This window comes from Diabrotica virgifera, chromosome 5 (genome assembly GCF_917563875.1).
Source record: "Diabrotica virgifera virgifera chromosome 5, PGI_DIABVI_V3a".
Classification (NCBI taxonomy): domain Eukaryota; kingdom Metazoa; phylum Arthropoda; class Insecta; order Coleoptera; family Chrysomelidae; genus Diabrotica; species Diabrotica virgifera.
The window spans coordinates 8392245-8416496 of record NC_065447.1 but is presented as its reverse complement, the minus strand read 5'-3'; the positions used below and the strand labels follow the sequence as shown (position 1 = coordinate 8416496).

The window sequence follows — 24252 nt, the reverse complement described above, 5'->3', positions numbered from 1 at the left end:
CAAATTTTTCAAAAATATTGATTAGTTTTCTCAAGATTCGAAAAAAATGAATAAGTTTCAAGATTATTGGTCCAAAATTTTGCGCCTACGCTCTTTTAACAACTAAAGATTTATTACAACTAAAACAATAGAAATGTATTTGACAGTCTTGTAGTTATTAAGGTATCAAAGTTATTATCCATAATACCCGTGGTGCCTTCAACGTTAAATGTCCGGCTAAATAATTTTTATAGGCAAAAAATTTGAAGGATTTTTGAGTTAATTAGTAGATATCTAGATATTACTAGTTTCAGATAAGTAGATTATTCTACAACCACTATTCCAAATGCATTTTTCTGCACAATTGTATGTTAACAAACTTAATATGTTCTCACAGAATAACTGACAGTAGTGTGCAGAAAAGTGACGTTTCTGTGCCAGAAAGTTCTTTTCTGCATAGTACCATTACATTCATCAAAAAAATCATAAATATAATTAGGTAAAACATTAGCTTCTAATAACACAAAAATATACTGGGTGATTCATTAAAACTAAAGATCATGGACTATGCTAGACTTTCGTGACGCACCCTGTATATTTAAATCTATGTTTATAAAGCGCCCATTTGAATTTAAAAGTTAACGGGTCACAGCATTTTTTAATAATTTTCTAAAATAAGTACACAAACAATTTTATTCCATAAGTAGTTTCCATACTTTCTAATTTCAAAATTTCACCCTGTATTATTGTTAATTATATTTCGTTAAAATTGGTTGTTAAGCAGCTTTTAAAAATATAAAAATATATAGGGTGTTCCAATAAAAATAAAACATATGGACTCTGCCAGGCTTGCGTCAATCACCCTGTAGATTTAAATTTATATTTAAAAAATGCACATTTATATATATTAAAATCGACTGGTCCCAGCGCTTTCTATAGTTCTTTAAAACAAGGACACAAATAATTTTATTCCGTAAGTGCCTTTCACACTGTATAACGGTTTTTGAAATTTGAATTGGATTAGTATGCCTTAAGTGGATGCACTTGTGCATTTAAATTCTAAACAAAAGAATCGGCACATGTCCCTTTTGTCAAAAGATGAAAAGTATCGGATGTCGCTAACATTCATCAAGTATAGGCTATTTATAAAAATTTGTGTGGAACCAAACAAAATTAATGTGTTGTTGGTGTTGGGAATATGTATATGGATGAGAAAGTTTTAGTCGATGGTAGATATATTGAAAAATATCCGCAAATATCCGATTTATTTAAAGGTACGAAGAAGATACGACAACTCTCCAAAAGGTACGCAAATCGGATAATTATCCGCAGATTGGCAACACTGATATACAAGCTGTCCAAACGTTTTTGTGACGTTTTCGAGCATTTCTCGCACTGTTCAGGTCATATAAATAATTCAATTTAAGATAATGAAGAGAAACATATATTTTCTAACACTATATACTATTTCCGATGAAAAAGTACTTTATGTATTGTAGTAATATCGGGCACTAACTTATTTTCAGGCGGGCACGGCGCTACTTCGGATATTTTTCTTGATGCCGTCATCCTGAAAATAAAAAATAAAACAACAACGTCAGCAAACTTACATCATTTGTTCGTTTTATGGATTTTTGTTTTCATAGTAGGCCGATACGATCTTTCAAAAACCTAAAACAAAACAGTATTTTACCTATACAACACTTTAGAAAAACACCAAAGCGGTTCTTAGAGCATTAGTTTCGAAAAAAGCTTATAGTTTTAGGTAAAAATGGTACTGGCATTCTAGGTTTTCAAAAAAATTCAAAAATAACAGTACAAATGAATCAATCAATCAAAGCTAGATAACGTACCAATTTTTGATGTGTCAAATGTCACTTGACCAGGCAGTGTAACATGTCATATATCACAGTTATGTCATTTATTACATGTTAAATGTCGTGTGTTACATGCCAAGTGACATCTGTCAGATGCTAAGTATCTATTATTATGTGTTAAACAAATTAACGATAACAGGCGGCCTAAATGTGGTATTACTTCTGTTCTACTTGTAGGAATATCAGAAATGCAAATTTATCTTATGATATATTTCATTTTAAGGATATCATTCTATGAGTCATAAATTCCGTGATAAACTCAACAAGAAACGAAAAATGTCCAGCTGCTCAGGTTGAGCAGTAGGACAAGTAAAATTTAATTCGTTATTTGATGAAGTAAGGCCTCGGATCAAAAGGGAACCAACATAAGGCGCTAAAACCTATCCGAAAGTTGCAAACAGGCTGCAAAGGCAAGGAGAATATACATTTGAAAGAGTGCTTTGAAATTTGAAATTCGTTATTTAAATCCTTAAAGCATACCTCAAAAAAAAAACCAAAAAGGAAATCTATAGTGTCATGATCTGACCGAAAAAAAACCTAGAAAGAGGTATATGTCAACCTAAAGGCCTCAATTAGTCCATTAAGTTAGATTGACAAGTGAAATCCGCAATCGGGTATGGTCAAAGGTTATTCAAATCAAAGTATACCTCAAGAAAAACCAAAAGTAAGGTCTACAGGTCCATAATTCGAAAGAAGAAACCCAGGAAAAGATATAAGTCAAAATAAGACTCAATTAGTTGATCAATTTAGATTGACAAGTGAAATGTCAAACTAAAAGCCTCAATTAGTCCATCAAGTTAGATAAGTAAAATCTGCAATATTAGTCGAGGAAATGAAGCTGAAAAAATGGCAAAACCTCGCAATTTTTTCGTCCAGTATAGATTTGTACAAAAATTTGGGATTAGGGTCATTACACCCTCTAGTTCATTTTCTATATTGAGCCGTTATACGCTTTTGGTTTTTTAAGGGTGAAATCTACCCCTAATATATCTAGCTTCTATGAACATTTCAAGTAAATCCATGCTGGACGAAAAAATTGCGAGCCAAAATGCTTCATTTCCTCGACTATATGGAATTATAAACTGTTATACAAATCAAAAAGTAGAAAGAAATCCAAAAAGGAAGTCTACAGGATCATAATATAATCAGCACGAAAAAAACCCACAAAAAGGTATCAAACAAAAGATCACAAATTTAGAGTGATAAGCGAAATTCACAATATGGGTTGATGAGTAGGTCATTCAAATCAAAGTTTACCTCAAAAAAAACCCAAAATGTAAGTCTGTAGGGTCATAATCTGAACAAAAAACTCAGAAAAGGGTATATGTCAAACTAAAGACCTCAATTAGCTAAGTAATTTAGAAGAAGAAAAGAAATAATACTGTCAGATAAATGTCATACTACGTTTACCCTATTTCTAAAAAACCTAAACACCTAATCACCAAGTTGATCAATTTAAACACGCACCAAAAAAGTATACTGTCTTGAAATATTTCAATTACGAAAAAATGCCTTGACACTGAAACACCTGTTGTCAATTTGTTAATATGTATATTATAGCCCGAGAGGTACTGTCAAATTTGACCGGATTTTAGCATGGCTGTTTTTTTTTAGTTAGGTGTTCCAAAGCTTATTAACAAATTATGTGTCAGCTGGCCCAAAACCGAGCTTTTAGACAAGAAAAGATAAAATATGAAAGTAGATGGAAAAACCCTACAACTTATATATCAAATATTTATCTCCGTGACTTCCATCCATGGTAGCCTAGTGGTTAGAATACTCTGGCTCCTGGCTTTCACCCAGGCGAGTCGGGTTCGATTCCTGGCGTCGGATATCCTTTTTGTTTTTAAAATTGACATTTTGATTTGAAAAATAATTGTTTTTATAATACTTTCTTATATTGTGTCGTATAAATAATAAAAACGTGGTATTATAAAAACAATTACTTTTCAAATCGAAATGTCAATTTTAAAAACAAAAAATGAATGTGTGTGTACTTTGTACTCACGTAAGAAGTTATACTTCTATTATATGATTTCAACGAAATTAATATACTTTAAACAGTTTATTTATATTTTATTTAAATAGTAAACTAATTTTAATACTTATACTACTTTTCAAAAATTTGTATTAAAACAGTACCAAAAATTAAAAAAATAAAAGAATAAAACACACACAAACACATTGAAAAATGCCACAAATGATTTCTGAACAATAATTGTCGGACAATTTTTTAACTAAATACGTATTATATAAAAAATTATATAATAAATATATATAAAAAATTATATAATAAATAAGCATAAAATGTATAAAGCAAATAAAAAAATAAAAGTTTCTATTGGGGTTCGAACCCGCTTATGTTTGCGCAGTTAGTATTGGAATTCATTCATCTTACACTTTTACCCACGGAGACACATGCATTATGTGGGGAGATCGACGAACTAAAAGGTTTAAACTTTTGACAGTTCTGAATTTAACCAAAATATTTTGATTTTTGTAGAATGTTGAAATATTAAAATACAACAAAACATAGAGTAAGAAAACAATATATTAGGTGAATATTGACAGAAATTTTGATGGTAATCAAATTATGTAAATCAAAGCATTACATACTATTTTGGTAGGTTCATTTTAAATTTTCCAAATAGGTAGGTACCTATGTAATTTTTTATTAGGATACTGAAACATTTACAATTATTACGTACCTGTCGCTTTTAAAAACTATTTAAAAAGTCACTACAATTATAAACTTGCTTTTTTTCCCTGCCATCACAACAATAAAAACTAATATACTATTATTATCACTTTATCAATCAAAGATAGAGTAAAAATTTTAATTTTTTAATTATAACGCGGGCACATAAATTTGATACACCCTGTATATTGATTTGTAACTATTTAGTAGAAGGTAGCTTTTACGCAGTGGGTCTATCCTTAATGAGTTTTTCCCTGAAGACTTGAAAGACATTTGTAAACAAAGTGAAGTGAAAATACAATTTATTTCGAATTATAATTTAAAAATATTGTTTGTTACAGGAAAGGTAAGATCCACAGGTAGCTGTAATTATTAGTTTTTAGGAAAATAAAGGTAGAGAGATTTGGAATTTTAAGTCTGTTTGTTTAAGCACAAGGATATTTGTATAATTTCCGGAAAGTGATTAGGATGGGTAGAAGTATTAGGTGCGTTCGGACGACCATAGCGGCTGACTGTCAGCAGAAATCGGCTGAGTGGTTGTATCCAGCCGTGATAGGGAAAGCTTAGTAAATTTCTCAGCAGCTGACTTCCAGCGGTGACGTCTGACAGCTACTGCTGGCTCAGCTGTCCAGCCGCTGTGGTCGTCCGAACGCACCCATTGTTTGAAAGAATGCCTGGGTGTTTCGAATGAAAAAGAGGAATGTGGAAAGAGAAATGTTTCTGATTGGCTTGGCAATTTAGAATGGGGAAAGGGAAGTTGGAATGTGGAGACAGTTTGGAAAAGAAAGATCATTGTGTGGCCGGCATCCGAGAAGGGCAGTCGAAAGTTTTCGCGGATAGTTCAGAAGCAAGTACTAGTGGTTGTTTGATAGTGGAGAGTAGCTGAAAAGTGGAACGAGAGACAAATCAAATTGAGAAGAAATGCCTCTTTGATTCTGTAAAGTCCAAGAGCGTAAGTTACAAGATTTATAGTATTAAAATTATTTGTGACACCAAGTAAAAAAGATACTTGGGTCTCAGGAGATTATTATTGAGAGAGAGGAGAGAGTTTTGGAGTTTATTGAACGAGTACTGGTCAAAAGCGGCCTGGCTTGTGTTTTGGAGAAACAGTTGCTGGTATGCTGCTGGATTGATGCTGAGAACTGAGAGAGCTTTGATTGGTAGCCTAACATAATCAACAATGAAGAGCTGTTTGGGTCAAGAGAAGACATCATTGTGTGTGAATCAAAAAGGTCAGTCAATATCTTATGTGATAGATGTTCTTTATAATCAGAAGTTAAAAATTTTGCGTAAAAGCATATGAATTAAGATTCCAACATTTCAAAAATTTAATAGGAAGTATAAGTAGTTTTGCAAATACCTAAATTTGTGTTTAGCTTATTTTATTAATGGTATCAGGAACAAAGCGATAAATATTTGTTTGAATTAGATTAATTATATAATAAAAGTTTCATTTGGACAATTATGCCCACAGGATTTAATTGATAGATTCTAAGAGCATTGCTTTTGATAATAAAGGTATTTGTATGTGCTTATTTATGATTTTTCTATTTATTTCCTTTTCCTATTTTATCCCGATAAGGATCAACTAAGAGATACTGAAGCCACGAGAAAGGATAAGTATAACCTAAGATAATTTAGTTATTTTTTATGACAAAAAGGCACCCTGAGATTTTTTCTTAATTTTTTTGTATGATTTGCGTCAACTCAACAATTAATTAAATAAATAGTAATTAAAATAAAAGTAATAGAAAGCAGATCATAACAATACACAACATTTGTTTATCCATAATCTCCAACAATTATTGACAGATGATTTTAACACCCAATAAGATCCTGTATAACGTGTTAGCGACTAATACCATACTGTCAGTGTGCGCATGCGCCCAAGAAAATAAAAATTCACCCTCGTGCCTAAGAAGTATAACTTCAAAAAGGATTTAAAACGCCAGAAATCGAACCTGACTCGCCTGGGTGAAAGCCAGGAGCCAGGTATTCTAACCATTAGGCCATTATGGATGTAACTCACGGAGATAAATATTTGACATATAAGTTGTAGGGTTTTCCCATCTATTTTTATATTTTATCTTTTCTTGCCTAAAAGCCCCTGAGTCGCGCCAGCTGACAAACATTTTCGTTATCAAACAAGTACTATCTACAAAAATAAGTTCATAGAATCCGTGCTAAAATCACTGTAAAAATGTGTCACTACCTCCCAGTATATTATCTAAAAAATGAACTTACGATTCAGGTTTTGAGATGGGAGCAGCTGTGGGGTAATTGAGTGGTCTCTTGTTCACCAACAGGCATTTCATGGGTTGTCCGTCTAGTTGTCGATTGTGGTATGTATCGACGGCCTTTTGAGCATCCTTCAAGTTCTTGTACACGACTTCCGCTACTCCGGGACGTACTAGTTTGGCTGTTAGCAGTTGGCCGATGTCTTCAAACAGTTCCTGTTAGAAACACTAAATTAGAATGTTGCACGAGCATAAAATCATCCCTTAGTTGGGCATACCACAATATTTGCAAACATATACTTAAGCGTAGAAAGAAAACGTCCTCAAGACAATCAACTCATAAACTATAAGAAATACAGCAATAGGGAACTTGCATAAAATTTTAAATTCGAAAAAAATGGTATAAATCACAACAGAACATAATTTAGAACCTGAATCAAAAATAAGCCGAATGTCTTGAGGATTTACAACAAATGGTTGACAGAGTGGTAGAAGTCAGCCAAGAAAACGGACTGTCCCTAAACACAAAAAAGACACAATTTATGGTAATCACAAAAGCTCAACAGCGCCAAGAAAGCATAACAATACATGGATAACAAATTAAAAAGGTTGAAAAATACAAATATTTGAGTACAATAATTAATGAAACTAATGAGTACACAGAAGATATTAAAGCAAGAATAGTACAGGCAAGAAATGCTTTCAACAAACTGAAAAAAGTACTCTGTAGCAGTACAAGGACATTACAATTTCTTTAAAGATAAGACTTCTGAGATGCTACGTGTTCTCCGTATTATTCTATGGGTTGGAGGCTTGGACATTAAAGAAGGATGTTTCGGACAGATTAGAAGCCTTCGAGTTATGGGCCTACAGAAGAATATTAAGAATAAGTTGGGTGGATAGAGTCACGAATATCTAGGTGTTGAGAAGAATGGGAAAAGATAAAGAGGTTTTAAATACAATTAAAGTCAGAAAACTGCAATATCTGGGACATGTTATGAGGGGCGAGCGTTATAACTTGTTACAATTAATAATACAAGGAAGAATACAGGGTAGAAGGAGTCGCGGAAGAAGACGCATTTCCTGGTTAAACAATTTGAGAGCTTGGTTTAATTGCACTTCTGCTGATCTCTTTAGAGCAGCGGTATCGAAAGTGCGAATTGCCGTGATGGTTGCCAACCTTCTTAGAGGAGATGGCACATGAAGAAGATCAAAAATAATTTTGTTTGTCTTTCGTTTGGCCCCTAAAGACGACTAAAAATTCAACTGATACCAAACACCCCAAAACGCGTCGTGACGTCACGGGGTTGTATGTTTACATTCAACACCAATTGTATATATAATTTTAAATAAGACATTATAAACGTCAGTAGAAAATACAGTTATGTGACGTTACAAATGTTTTTGATCGTTTGAACTATTCATAGAAAATTTGTACTTTTACAAAATGGTTTTATTTTCAATGGTAAACCTTCTTTCCTTTCCTTCAAAAACTGTTTCAAACTCCAATCTCAACAAACTGGTATATATTATTACAACGAAATACGATAAATGTCATTAGAATATAAATATTTTTCCCTTATTCCCCTACGACGATCTGGCTAAATACCCTAGTAGTAAATTTGTACTTCAAGCTATTATGAGTTTTTGAAGCGTGAAATTTTGGAAATCTCATTTTTATACAAAACTGAACATTATTATGTAATAAAAAAAATGTGTAAGCTCCCTATTCTCCATTTTTATTTCAGCTAATGATTTAATACAGAAAATATTCGGATCATTTTATCAGCATATTTTAGTCTAATCAATTAAGAATAGGATGATTTTAAATGATTAAAATTATAGTAATTATTTTAATATTTTTTAATGGTTTAGGAACTGTTAACAAAATCGACAAATATGTATGATAAAAAAACAAACTAACAATAATTTACCAGCGTTTGTAACCACCATAATTATGGTTAATAACAATTAGTGGATAATCTAATAATTGAATATTAACTCTGGCATAAAAAATGCGAAGAATATCTTACGATAAGCCTCATAAGTGTTCTCCTAAAATTGTTCCTAAAGATAATCCATATAGTGTAGGAAACAGAGGTTGAACCTCGCAAAATGGACACAAGTCCGGTTTTATTTTTTTTTTCTGGTATATCAAGGAGTGATTATGAGACTAACTTTTTCTTAAAAAAATTCGCCCCGGAACCCCCATTTTCATCCCTTTAAAGGGGGTAATTTGTGGTTTTTGCGAAACGTAGCCCTTCCTGTGCGTTTTGCAAAAAATTTACTTAATAGTAAAATGAAGAGGACTATATTTCCTACTATTTATTTCCCGACAGCATATGTCTATCACCCACCGAAAATAATCAAAAATTGATTTTGGGCCACCACTGTGGCTTTAGGGTGCAAAGAAAATAAAATAAGCATAGGTCATAATGTGTAGCAGACAGTGTGTTCTTTTATTTTCTATAAGCACGTTATCGATAAAATGAATAGGTGACGAAAAAAAAAAACAAAAACTGGAGCCCGCCAAAGCATTTCTGAGGTTTACGGCGCCACTGTGCCGTAACGGTTGCTTATACGAAAAAAATGCATAGGAACTTATTTGCAGAGAAAATAGTAGTCTTTAATTCTGTTTAAGATTTGTTTTAAAAAAATGCATGGGTAATGAGAAAATCATCAAAACATGCTCTCCAAGGGATAGGGGTAGTTTCTGCAGTTTATTTTCAAGGATAGGGGTAGTTTCCGCAGGGATGTTGCAATAATCATATATATATATTTATGAAAAACCCTATTGCTGGAGCATACGTCCATATGGGTCAAAAAGCAAAAAAAAAAATATTTTTTTTCAACCCCCCCTTTATTTTTTTTGGCTACAGGGGTTGCAATAAGAAATCGATTTTGGTGTCCATGCATGGGCAATAAGAACGTGCACAAAATGATATATGAAGCATTTTACTAAAGGGCATGGTGTGTGAAGGATTCCAAGAAAATCACTTTCTTTATTCATTCTCATTTTTTCTTGGGGTGGTTCAGAAAAAAAATGGGGGAGCATTATAGAAATTTTTAAATAACACCAGTACATGGATAATCGCTGAAAGTTTTTTTACTCTAGCATAGGCGGTTCAGATGGTATAAAAAGGGGTTTTTAAAATGTAACACCCTGTCATTAAAAAACGGGCAATTTCACTTAAATGAAACCTATACCAAAAAATCAGCCACTTCTATGTGATTAATCTTACCAGGGATCCTTCTTAATTTTCATTACAGTTAGGGAAAAATAATTTCTTTTTTAAATATCTTTTTTAAAAACTTGTCAACTTTGGGGCTCCACCCCCGCTAAACGGTGGGTGATAGACATATGCTGTCGGGAAATAAATAGTAGGAAATATAGTCCTAGGGCTACGTTTCGCAAAAACCACAAATTACCCCTTTTAAAGGGATGAAAAGGGGGGTTCCGGGGAGAAATTTTTTAAGAAAAAGTTTGTCTTATAATAATCACCCCTTGATATACCAGAAAAAAAAATAAAACCGGACTTGTGTCCATTTTGCGAGGTTCAACCTCTGTTTTCTACACTAATAAGAGAATTTACAATCTGTGTAAAAGTCAAATTTCCCCCAACCAGTTCGAGTTCATAAATGCCGTTGATACGAGAGAGGCTTTTGTTCTCACTACAAGTCCTACTCTAGAAATGCAGAGACGTCAATTACGACATATACGCATGTCTGGTTGATTACGAGAAAGCGTTTGATCGAGTACAGCACGCCAATATGATACAAATACTAAAAGAAGCAGGAATTAACAACCAAGAACTGAAAATAATTAGAAACCTTTACCGGAATCAGATCGCAAATCTCAGAGTTGAAGCTGAAAACATTGAATTTGTGAAAATCATGTATGGAGTGAGGCAAGGCTGTGTTTTGTTCCCTGTAATCTTCAATTTCTGCTTTGAAAAATATTTATTAAAGCCTTTGTACGAAACTGAAAAATGCATTCTAATGAACGATACCAGCTAAATATTTACATAAATGTCAAAGTGATTAATTTAAAATTAAAATTAAAAACATTAATTATAAAAAATATTAGTTGGTCAAAGCTGTGGTATATATTTTTACCTTAAATGTACTTACGTTTTAGAATATTGAATTTAAGTTTTTTTAATGTTCCGTAATATGTAATTATAAATTAATCTATTAATCTTAGCGCCATCTACACGATAGTTGTGAAAGTATCCGAAGTAAGAAATTAATATTTCATCAATAGAACGTCAAAATGATTAGCAAAATCGTAAAAAAATCGATTACAATTTAATTATTTTTTGCGTTGTAAATATTAAGCGATAACAATTAAATAATAAATTTAAAAATTACCCGTGAAAGTTGCATTACTAATCCGCTAGGAGCGACACCAGCGAAGCTCAGAGCGTATACTCATTTATTGTTAATATAATTGCGGAAAAAGGCCGGAACTGCAAAAAAAATGATTCTCGCAATAACTGTGGTAAAAATTAGTGTACTGCTTTGAAATTTTTGTCAAATGAGGGTTCTTTGGTGCTTAATATGTGATAAAAATTTCAAAGCGATTCATTCAATTGTTTAAATTTTATTCAAATTGTTTATCCCAGAGAGCATTTTTTTTGCAATAACATAAGTCAGAAGAAAATGACGTTAGAACCATTCCACAGGTGTCAAATGAAAGAGCATGAGCTATATTTTCAACTTGGTTTAAAAAAAGTGAATAAAAAATGCATTTATTAGTAATGAATCATTATGCAAAAGTAACCTAAATCTTTATTTATAAACTTTTTATTTTGTTATATAAGAAATTATACATATTTATTACAATTTTTTATCAATTATGATATAGGTAACATTACTTGGTAGTTGTGCACTTAAAACAGGGTAAAAAAGTTAATTTTTTTGGAAAAAGTTATTTAAAAAAGTTTATAAAGAAAAATTGACGATACTTTTGCATAATTATTTATTATTAATAAATGCATTTTTATTCACTTTTTTAAACCATGTTGAAAATGTAGATCATGCTCTTTCATTTGACACCTGTGGAATGGTTCTAAGGTCATTTTTTTCTGACATGTGATTGCAAAAAAATGCTCTCTGAGATAAACAATTTGAATAAAATTTAAACAATTGAATGAATCGCTTTGAAATTTTTATCACATATTAAGCACCAAAGAACCCTCATTTGACAAAAATTTCAAAGCTGTACAATAATTTTTACAACAGTTATTGAGAAAATATTTTTCCGACCTTTCTTCGCAATTATATTAACAATAAATGAGTATATCAAACTTTGTAACACGTCATTTTAAAGCTTTTTCCATAATCTCGAAGATATTTGTACTAAAATAATCATAAGTTTCACTGTTTTCCGTTGATTTGAAAAAAAAGGGGAAAATGCCATTTTTTGACAGTTAATTGTTTATAAATAAAAATGGCCGCCAGATCCTACGCAGTAAATAGTTATTTCCACCTACCTCTACCGAAAGTATACTTTTCCGGATCTGATTGTAGGGAGCAAAGTTGTACTTTTCCTCCCTAGGGAGGAAAATATTTTTCCTCCCTAGGGAGGAAAAGTAAAAGTGACGTCATGGTATTTCATTCATGAAATGTAACTTATTGACGCCCTGTACAATATCTATTTTCTATTACGTAAGTTTCTATACATTTTAACGTTTATTTATAAAACACTCTGTATTTTGCAGAATGGTAAAAAACAGTAAATTGTTATTTTGATTTAACAATGTTTACATTATTAATTTGACTTATATTTGACAGTTGACAGTTATATTGTACGTACTTGTTAGTTTTAGTTCTAATAAATTTTGTTGGTTAGTTATATAAATAAATTAAGTAAAAATGAAAAAATGACTTGTTATTTGAGGAAGGTGGAAAAACCATATGTATAACATGGGAGTAAAGTGCCTTTTCCTCCCTTGAATGATTACTGCCCTCCCCTACGCGTCGGGCAGTAAACTTCATTCTCGGGAGGAAAAGTAGCACTTTCCTCCCTTGTTATACAAATAGCTATAATTTGTTCCTATAGGTATTACCTGTCGAAAAAACGCTTCTGTACCCTGGCTGCTGAAGTGTCACGAACAGGGTATATTTTTGTCTTATTACCGTGGCCTATGAGCATTGAAAATAAAAAGATTGGAGAGGTTATTGTCAAAAAACCAAATATATTTCTGCCTTGTGGATTTGGATGTGGATAAAAAATTTGACGTAATTCCAGTATGCTACACTACTACTAAATAAATATACAGTATAAATAACTGATTTCATGGCCTTCTTAAATTACTATTTTATGCGATGGCTCTGTATAAAAATATATGTATTGTACTTGTACTAACGCGATTAACAATAGAATAACTAAACAGCGCAGCAGTCACCTTGTCAAGGCAATGAGTCAGAGAGTTTCAATATGTATTTTTCTTTGAGATAATTTGGAAATATTCAGCACATTAGTACTGAGTTCCAGTTGTCCTTTCTTCCAATTATTATGAGTATTAAGTTAGTTCATTAATCATTCTATGAAAATATACGATACCTTTATGTCGTCCTGAGTGACTGTCTGTTGTAAATTTGAGACTACGATCCTATGTCCAGCGGGCACAACAACTTTCGTTTTGTTCGCCGAGAAAATGCCGTGCGATTCGCTAGGAACTGCTTCGTCCAGTCGTGAATGTACGTTTGTAACACGGGAAGTTCCTTGCAAGGATACGGTATTAGCCCTGGGAGGAGGAGCCATGGGCATTTCTTCATCGTCTACGGCATCTAAATCTATGTATGTACTTGGCTGAAGACGAGAAGTTCTAAAAATAATAGACAAGCTGCTATAGATTGTGTAAAATTGACGCATTTATCAATAATCATTAGTGATTACATGAGAGCTCTAAAATTATCTATTTGTATCCCGAGTGACACTTTGACAATTTTAATTTATGTCAAAGTGTCACGAGGGCAAAACAACTTGATAATTTTTGGAAGCTCGAGAGTAATTCGGTAAGATTATTTCATAAACTAATATTTTATTGATATCTTCGCCTGAATATTTGCTAAACCTGTTTCTTGGTGTTCTCTGTGACAAGTTGTAAAACATTAATTGTCATTAATGTCACTGAATGTATTTTTGCGTAGCAATGAAGGGCATCTGACATACAGTTGAGTCCGCGAGCCTTTACCCGTTCGTCATCATTTAAAGCATACGAAATAAGTCGGAAATTTACTAAACGCGACGGCAAATGGATATTATTCCGATCACGGGTTATTATAAAATTTGACGTTATCAAATAAATAGAATGTCAAATTTAAGTTTGGCTTTAAAATATTGGTGCATAATTACAGCTACATTTGAAGTAGCTTAATAAATTATTTTATTATCATTGATTAATAAATAAATAAACAATTTATAAAAAAATTCAATAACATATTTTCTTTTTGTTATTTTATTCACTTTGGCAGAACCTTAAACACAAGCATTCAAGGACGAAGTAGTTTTCAATCCTAATAGTAAATTATTAATATTGAAAATATTAAAAATATTACTAAAAGATTTTTAAATTGAAAACTTATTGGTACACTTTATTTTACAAGCATTCAACTGTGTCAACAATGAGGTTAGCTTTGTACGTTGTCAAAATTTATCGTAAAATAACAAACTTATTACAAAATTTCTAACTCCAATATAAAATTAGTTGTGAAAACAACTGTTTGTATACTATAAAAAACTTCAAAATGCAAAAATTCGACAAAATAACAGCAAAAAATTCAGCAAACTGACAGCCACAAAAGTAAACAAACCAAAACGTCAGAAATTGTACTTAAAATATGTGAAGACATCCCCAATCGCCTTTCTTTGTATCTATCTCTTTTCAATACACTGAGTGTAAATCATTCATAAAAATAACATGTGTTTTTACTTAATAACAGACGGTAGTTGGTTTGTCATTAATTTCATGCGTGGAAGAGAATGATGCTAAATAAAAAGTATGTGTTTTATCTCACCAGGTATTAATGACGCACGGGTAAAGACTCGCGGACTCAACTGTAGTCAGATGCCCTTGATGATCTGACAAAGTCAGATGAATTGGGGGTTAAGAAGTTCAAAAAGTATTTAATTCACTTGAATTCAAGTGAGATGATCAAGTAACTTGACCCATGTCAGCACAGCTTTACTTTTGTTGGTGTAACCCAGTGTTTCCCAAACGGTGGGTCGCGACCCAGTACAGGGCCATGAAAGCAAAACGCCGGGTCGCCTCGCCTCGTCGCTTCAGATCTTCAAGTGAACATGAACATCTTTTACACTGCGAAGTTCGTTGGCTATCAAGAGAGAATTTTTAAAAAAGACTTATTGAATTAATGGAAGAAATTTCACTATTCTTAGAACAACATCCACCAAGGGCTATGGATGCAATATTTCAATTTAAAGACAGTTTTCATTATGTTAATTGGTTAATCAAGGTAGCCTATTTTTGTGGTATTTTTTATTACCCGAACAATCTAAATATAACATTACAAGGTAGCAATTAACTGTATTTAAAGTACAAGAGAAGGTGCCCATGCACCACGCACCAAGCACCACGCACCAAGCAACACGCACCAAGCATTATGCACCACGCACCAAGCACCACTCACTATGCACCAAGCACCACGCCCCAAGCACCACACATCACGCACCAAGCACCACGCACCAAGCACCACGCACCAAACACCACGCACCAAGCACCACAAGCCACGCTCCAAGCACCACGCCCTAAGCACCACGCATCAAGCACCATGCACAACGCACCAAGCACCACGATCCAAGCACCACGCACCACGAACCAAGCACCACGCAACACGCACCACCCACCAAGCAACACGCACCAAGCACCACGCACCAAGCACCGCGCACCACGCACAACGCACCAAGCACCACACACCAAGCACAAAGCAACACGCATCACGCACCACGCACCAAGCACCACACACCAAGCACCAAGCAACACGCAGCACGCAGCATGCACCATGCACCAAGCACCATGCACCAAGCACCACGCACATCGCACCACGCACCTCGCACATTGCAGCACGCACATCGCACTTCGCACCTTGCACCTCGCATATTGCACCTCGCACCACGCACTTCGCACCTTTCATTCACACACACACCAGTGTATGTAGTGAGTATGTAGTATGTAAATAGTGGGTCACGAAGCATAAACACAAAAATAACCGGGCCACGGAAAAATAAGTTTGGGAAATGCTGGTGTAACCTAAATGCTTCCAATATTTATTAAATATTTATATTCAGATCAATTGAAAATGTCACATTATCTACAATCATATTATCTTAAGCATATCATACCTTAAAGTTGCGTTGTAAGAGCGGAGGGGTCCTTTTTCATATATTCCAGTCAGCTTTTGATAAGCACTGCAAATTCATTGTTTTATTAAAATTTGTTAAATACTAATATAATTAGCAGAAACATAAACTGTAAGTACAATTACCACATGACAGTTATACTGACAAAATGGGCAGTTTGCATACATTTAGATCCCAATTTAAAAAAATTAGAATAAGAAACCCATAAAGACATCATCCGAAGAATTTTTTGCACATTTCGTGTGGAGGAATTAAAAAGAGTATGTGATGAATTGATTTGCTTTAGTTATCCCCTAGCTTTCACTGCTTTAGTTATTCCCTCTTTCCATCTCAATTGATAGGTATTTCAGTTAATGAGGTTCTAAGGTATCCATCTCTGTTTTCTGTTAACAATTGTTCATAGCAATTAATCCATTTTCTACTACTAAGGCATCTGTTAATTTAGTGCCAAACAACGTTTTAAATTGTCAATGAGTGAATAAACTGACTGATTTTTTTATTCCTTGACAGCAAAAGATGCACACACTTTGAGCACCAATTTCTAATTGATAAATGGGTGTTTTAAGTCAACATATCACTTAACCATTATTTCTGACAGTGTAGAATCAGCACAACACTTATCAAGCATTTACTTCTTTTATTATTGCAATCATATAGTGTAATCTGTAGTGTGTGTGTTGAGTGAATGTCTTGTTACTTAGTACAGTCGACTTCATTATCTTTACAAAGAGACGCTAATTGTATCCGAACATCTGAGGTTCCTCCAGTGAGTACCGATCCCATAAGGATAGAAACTATTTTCAAATCACTGTAACTTGTAAAATAATGGGCCAATTGCACCCAAATTTTGACAAATCATTTTTTAATTTAATACATTGTAAAGCTTTTAGAAAACTAAAGAAGATAATTGAATCAGTATAAAAAATATTAAAAATAGTTAATTATAATTGAATCAGTCGTTTCAGAAACCCGACATGTCCAAAAAAGCAAAGTTGTGGAAAACGACAAAAACATCTCGGGGTTGCCAGGTTTCTCTTGTTGCAGAAAAGTTTTCTCCACTCTTTAGGTTCATTTAGAATGTAAAATCGGGTCGGGTTTTTCTTGAAACATGTGACTCTACATAAAGGTAGTAAAAATGCAAAAAAAAAGAAAATTGATTTTTTTGAACATGTCTAGTTTCTGAAAAGACTGATTCAATTGTTTTTGTGTCAATCTGAAACTATAATTGTTTATCTTTAATTTTATATTTTTGTAGCAGATAAATTAATAGAACTTAACTAAAGAAAAGAAATAAATAAAATTAAAAAGAATAAAGACAAAAATAATTATTAGTAAATAAGATTCATTCAAAATATAACTGCAAAAATATCAGCAAATTCAAATGAAAAGCATTGTTAAACTCTCAAAAATTATAAAAAGTACAAAACGGCAATCTTGAATTTAATGAAATATTCCAAAAAGATTAGAATATATTTAATTTCTAATATTTAATTTCATAGTTATTGAATTATTGTAATAAAATAGGATACTTATGATGGGACTGAACCTGTATCGCATTACTGTAACTTAGTATGTATATTCAAACAAAAAGCAAAAAATTGTTCTACTTACTTATGAGATGCATATGTTGGCCACCCATAAATTAGTTCTTCTCGTAAAGCTTCCCTCATTGCTTGTCTTGTCACTTCTAGAGAATTTATCATCTGTGAAGCTGTATTTCTCAATTCTGGTTTTGTCCATTTGTACAGAGTTGGATCATATAACCTTACTGGTTCCCTTGGCTCGTAGTCAGGTTCTCTCATAATAGACTTGTGTACCCTATTATAAAAGAAATGATATGATAGAATCTAATGGGTACTGATGATGCCATATCAAATTGTGTACCTACTAATGTTTTTGAGACAGTTTTACAGTTGAAACAAATAAATAAAATCTAAGACTTGTTTCGCTAACATTTAGAGTAGGGAAAGATTCATAAAATAAATAATATGGTTTTGTACTTAATGAAAGGAATGTACCGAACATCTGATATGAGAATCTTCTCGGCTTTATCATCCTGGATGGACAAAACAAGATGATTATTGTCAGCCTCTTCTAAAAGTGGATCTGGTCTAGCCAGATATATCATAAATAAATGTCTCTTTTTCGTTTATAACCACATTTGAATGAATAACAATTAACTTCTGAATTTTATCCTGTAACAATATATTTCTATGGTTTATATAAGTATACGAGACTGTGTAAAGACCAGTTTCTTTTTGAAGAGGCGGAAGATAGAGGTCCATTTAAAATTCGAGAGGCAATTGGCATAAGTAGCTGCGATGTACACAAACATTGCCACCATATAACAGGATAACTACTATACACACTATCCCAAAATAATTTCTACTAAAAAATCCAGTTTTTGTTCTAAATTGGGCTAGGTTTGCCACCACTTTCCCTACACCTAGATTTAGTGAACAAGCCATTTCAGAAAAGTAGTCTATAGCTTCTATTAGTTGGTCTTCGTAGCGTTCTTCAACATATCTTTGCAAGCTTTCGATAAGAAAACTAGTCTGGTCAACTTGTTGGGGAATATTTAATATTGTACCTTTACTTAAAGACAATAGGCACTTGTGATAATATAGATCTATCGACTCTACTAAGTATATTTATCAATTTTGATACGAAATGCAGAATTTGTTTAGTACAGTGGAACCCCGATAAGTCGGCCTCCGATAACCCGGAAGTTCCGCTAACCCGGACTAATTTTCATTAGACAAAACATTTTTTCAGTTTGACTGAGTTTTTTACCAAGAAATGAACAATACTGTATACAACTGTATGTAATTTAGATGTATTGTCCATACTATGTATTATTGTTGCAATTATAATAGAGTTTACCTGTAAGTATACAGTATTTTATTAATTTTTACCATATTCTCCGGCTAACCTGGATTTTCGATAACCCGGAACGGTTGTGGTCCTGATTAATCCGACTTATTGAGGTTCCACAGTATACTGTAACAAATTTCAATTTATCCATATTTTTCCTGTTTTTTTTTCTGGAAAAAGACAGGTTTTTTCTGATACCCAGTTTTTTCCGGCAATTTTAAATCTCTAGTCCAGATATTAGCCTTGCAGCATAGTTCAACACAACTCAATTCATTGATAATAACAGATGTATCATCATCTGTAAAAAGTGAAAGTATCATTAGCAAAACGAGTCATTAATAACAACAAAAAGAACAAACAGACACACCCAAACAGTCTAAAAATGTCACTATAGCCTAAGATATGTCCCACCTACTTGAATTTGGACTGCAAACATATCATTTGATGACAGATATGACATAATTTTTTTCTTGTGTAACTTATACCAAATAGATTTCAAAAACATTATTAGCACAACTTATTCATAATTATCTTCGGCCAAAACTACTGATTTTTATAGGAAAAAATGTACCTAAATGACTAATAATCTATTAGCCAAATAATACATACCTAGGTGGGGATCTACTTGCTCTACTTGTATTCACTGCAGCATTCCTCTTTGGAGCTGGCCTCTTAGTTGGGGACCTGTTGGGTGGTATCAGTCCAAGCTGCTTTTGTATTGCTACATTCAAATCATTCCTTGGCTTAGATTTATTAGTCGTTAAGCTGATTCTTCCATTACGATCTGTTTTCTTTAAAATGCTATGACCAATTACTTTAACGCTTCCGCTGCTTGAAGGTGCAGTGCTTCTATCATCACGTATCCTATTAATCTTTGTGCGAGCATCTTGAACTTTTGATTTCGTCTTTATTATGTCTCTAGCATCGACGACTGGTTTTCGTTTCTTTCCAAGAAGCGTTTGACGAGCATCCTGTACTCTTCGGCCTTCACTCTTTCTTGGTTTTGTTGGAAAATTGCTCTTTTTAATAGTTCTCTTTTTAACGCCGTTTTTCGGATTTGGCCTATGCGATTTTGGAGACCTATATTTCTGGTCCCGACTTCTAAAAATAAATTATTTTATTCGCAAAATAATTAAGGATATTAAATAATATGTTACGTGCAATATAAAATTATTAATGATATGAGAAGTATTTCTAGAATGACTGTTGATATGAAACTCCAAGAAATAACTTACCTAACACGCTGTTTGGCCATTGAATCCACTAATTTCTATAATTTGTAAAATACCAAATGCTATAATCGGAATCAAGGAATTACAAAGATATTTAAAAATAACAATAATTAGTAATATGTGTTACAGAAGGTCTTAAATTTCACATGAAAAGTTAACAGCATACCTAACGTCTACAAAAATATATCTGACTAATGACAATGACATTTTATTAAGTGAAATATATGACCTTCAGATGGCGACATAAATCAGAAAGATTTCTCATTGAACTCATTTATTTCTTGTAAATGCATACAATTCGTTTACTTTAATATTCTGGATCTTTAATCCAAAAAAGGTAAAGAGGGGTGTTATATTAGATTTAGAACTATTATTTTTTATTGTTTCAATTAAACGATATCAAAAATTTTAGCTTGGTTCGATCACAAATGAATTATGAAAAATTGACTATGATTAATCGATTATATTCGATATGAATTCGATTGTATCGATTCTTTGAAAGAGGACTCATGGCGGTATGGGTCATGGGTAATAGGTTGAATATCAATAAACAAATATTATGAATACATATTGTTGGATACTTTAATTTCTATTAATCTCATCAACAAGGTTATTAGCATGAACTAATTTGTTGTATTTTATAATTTTATGTTTATCTCACGTTTATCCTTGACTATTCTACGTAAGACCTCAAAATTAGTCACACGATCCACCCACGAAATTCTTGAAATGCGTCTGTAACACCACATCTCCAATGCTTAGAGTTTTCTTATATTAGTAGTTTTAACAATAAGAAAAAACTTAATTTTTACTGTCCAGGATCTCGTTTTTTGTGTAGTGAGCAACGTGTCTTCTGTTCTGACATTTGTTCTTCGTTACAGATTTTGGAAATTATTATGTATTTAATCTATAAGGACATTACATTTCTGACGATTTCTATCTCTTCTTGAGAGTTTGATTGTGTCTCCTATCATGGAGGTTTTAATGGGGGCATTGTTTCTTACCCTTTCCTTTTGAGATGTATCATATTCCACTCCGGAGCAGAATACACTCTTAAAGCCTAAAAAATCAGTGGCGTAACAAACTCCGTCGGGGCCCCCCTGTAGAATTTGAAATGGGGCCCCTTTTAATCCGGGAGCAGTCGCGCCGTTAGAAAAAATCCAACTTTTTATCATTTTCCGTGATAACTTAATGAACAATTTTGCAACATAACTTTCCACTTGTAAGTGCCTCGAAGAAGATTGTAGTAATGCTTAGGATTTTTTTTTAAATTTCATTTTAATTTTTTTTGTTGGAATTTATGGCTTTGGTGGGAACCAATTAGTTTTAAAATTGTTAGAAATAGATATTTTTAACATAACAAGCAAACAAAAATATTATTAAATTGAAATTTGTTTTAAATTCGTATTGTTAGATTTTGTTCTACGCGCGACTGCTTACGTGACAGAATTGAGCGTGACTGCTCCCGCGTTAAACAATTACTAAATACGACTTATTTAACAAAAACTTTTTTGTGTTAGCGTTATCATTCACTGTTCATAACAACTTACATTTCTCATCTTTATCGGTATACAGACCCATTCCAAAAAAGTGGGTTTTGCGTAGCTTGGAACCTATGGGAAATTTTTTATTACATATCTATATTACGAAAAAAAGTTATTCTTCATAAAATGCTCTGCATGGTATAAAACCTAAGTTGCAATAATCAGATATTAAATTTTATTGATTTTATACAAGGTATATCAAAAAATATTAGTTTCGCTCAATAGTACCTATACCACCTTTATATTTTACAATATTAAAAAATTTTATTATAAAAAGTGTTCGCAATTTAAAAACTATGTTTAAATATGCAATTATATCATTCCAGTTGAAATATTGTGAACTATAAAGGTAGGTACTTAACTCTTCTCGTAGAGAGAAATTCATATTTTTTTGACATACCTCGTATAAAGTTGGTAAAATGTGATATATTACGATTGAATCTTCGTTTTGAGATAATGCAGAGCTTTTTATAAAGAATCTGATAAGAATTTTTTCGTAAAACTAAAAAATTAGTAATAAAATAGTTATTATAATATTGTAATAAAATGATGTTGCTTATCGGTAATTTGAGAAATATTTGGAAAAATTAATTATTTATATACAAGGATGTAATAACATATTAAAATTAAAATCGTATATTGTTAAATATAAAAGTACTTTATCCTTGAGTTAAATTCCTATTTTTTGAATTACCTCGTATAAAATTGATAAGCTTTGATATCTGATGGTTTATCTGGCTTATTTTGTATCTCAGATTTAAGACCATTCAGAGCATTTCATGAAGAATAACTTTTTTCGTAAAACTGATAATAAAAATGTTTCCCATATGGTTCGAAGCCACGCAGACATACTGTATAAGTGCTCAAAAAAATTTATTTTGAATTTTCAAATTATAATGTCTGACAGGGCCGTAACTACCATTGGGGCAATGCCTCGGGGCCCCCGGCGATTGTAATCGCGTTATACTGCCTATAGGCAATATAACGCGATTAAAAACCTACATTATAGCCGAAGAATGTAAGTAACATTATATGTAGTATATTTTTTATGAAAACAGAAAATGTTATATTGATGGTAAATATTTAGCTTAAGATAATGTGATTTCAAATTTTTTTTGTGTTGGTCAACTAAAATAGCAATATGTAGGTAGGTACAGGAAACTTCAGTCATGGAGTACATTAAAATGCGTTTTCAAGTGGTTAAATATCAATTTTCCCGGACTCCTTCTGCTGGGTGATTAACCCCAGACCTCCTGGTAGGGGGCCCCCAGATCACGTTTGCCCCGGGGCCCCAACATCGTACTTATAGCCCTGATTTAATGACATGTTCGAATTCAGCATAATCAAAAAGCAAATAGAAACATTCGCCGATATCTTTTAAAATTATTTAATATAAAACAGTTTTATTGTTTAAAGAATTAATAAACAATTAGAGGCATCTGTGAGTAGAACTTTTCACTTTAAGATAAGATATATAAACTAACAAAAAATGTTTTAGAAAAATATAAGCTTGTTTGATTTTTTCCGAAACCGAAACAATGCAAGCTTTTCTACATTGACTCCCCTAAAGCGTAACTGTTATAATTTCCTTATCTTACCGTTTATCTGTTGAGAGATTGTCCAATAATTACCTACACAAGAAAAGTCGTCAATAATTGTTAAATAAATGCGTACCAAACTGATGCAGCTATAACCGTAAAACGACACAAACATAAATAACATTCAATGCAAACAACCAATATGAAATTACTGGCGATAATATTGTATCGAAATACTAAAAGTAGGTAAAGAACAAAGAGAAAAGAAAACCCATTTTTAGATTTAAAAATATTGTTCTTAAATTCGTCAAATTGCAATTCTGATATCTTTCAATAGTCACGTACAAAGCATTATATAGTATATTGTCGCTGCCATAAAATTTCGGTAGGCCGGAAGGGATTAAGTTTCTAGATATTATGAGATGATTCACTTGGCAAATACGTCTAGTTAGAAATTTTTACGTTTTTAAATTTAAACAGACAACGTAAAAATAATAAAACAATAACAGATTTTTACATAATATCAGATGACAAGATGGGGCCCTTAAGCGATTGGGGCCCCCCGCAAGCTTCACGCTGCGGGGCCCTCTGTTACGCCCCTGTAAAAAATCACCTCTTAAGCCAGAGTTATGCTGTAAATACAGCTACAGATGCAAGGGGTTTATTTAATGATACACTATGGAAAAACCAAAATAAAGAGAAATCTTGACCCCAATGAGTTCACAGCAATTGTTGAATTGATGTGTATTTGATCCCCAACAGGATGGACTAAAGACCTTTAAGAATATTGTGACGAACTGGATAGCAGATGCACCGAACAAAGAGATCTTGGACAAGCCAAGGCTGATTGATGATAATAACGAAAATTAGCTATAACATACACAGAAA

At 32.6% G+C, this 24252-nt stretch overlaps 1 protein-coding gene across 3 annotated transcripts; it reads right to left on the bottom strand.

The window, feature by feature from the left end:
- Positions 1–1400: 1400 nt before the first annotated feature.
- Positions 1401–20484, bottom strand: LOC114336195 (polymerase delta-interacting protein 3). Of its 3 annotated transcripts, none has more exons than XM_050651268.1 (7): positions 20286–20484; positions 19660–20151; positions 17788–17994; positions 16159–16224; positions 13360–13624; positions 6799–7007; positions 1401–1650 (listed from the first exon to the last, which is right to left on the bottom strand). In XM_050651268.1, the coding sequence occupies exons 1-7, from the start codon at positions 20303–20305 to the stop codon at positions 1620–1622; spliced, it is 1290 nt and encodes a 429-aa protein (XP_050507225.1). In that variant the 5' UTR covers positions 20306–20484; the 3' UTR covers positions 1401–1619. The 3 variants fall into 3 exon arrangements, with proteins under 3 accessions (XP_050507225.1, XP_028142358.2, XP_050507224.1); XM_028286557.2 differs by having other exon boundaries at positions 1401–1549; XM_050651267.1 differs by lacking the exon at positions 16159–16224 and having other exon boundaries at positions 1401–1549.
- Between the last annotated feature and the right edge of the window lie 3768 nt (positions 20485–24252).

What these genes read in the sequence shown, in the direction of transcription:
- LOC114336195 (XM_028286557.2), bottom strand. Translation starts at nt 20,305, where the DNA reads ATGGCCAAACAGCGTGTTAG. An exon ending in ATGGCCAAACAGCGTGTTAG is followed by an intron (nt 20,152 to 20,285) that starts GTAAGTTATTTC and finishes ATTTATTTTTAG; the next exon opens with AAGTCGGGACCAGAAATATA. An exon ending in TCACTCAGGACGACATAAAG is followed by an intron (nt 7,008 to 13,359) that starts GTATCGTATATT and finishes TGTTTCTAACAG; the next exon opens with GAACTGTTTGAAGACATCGG.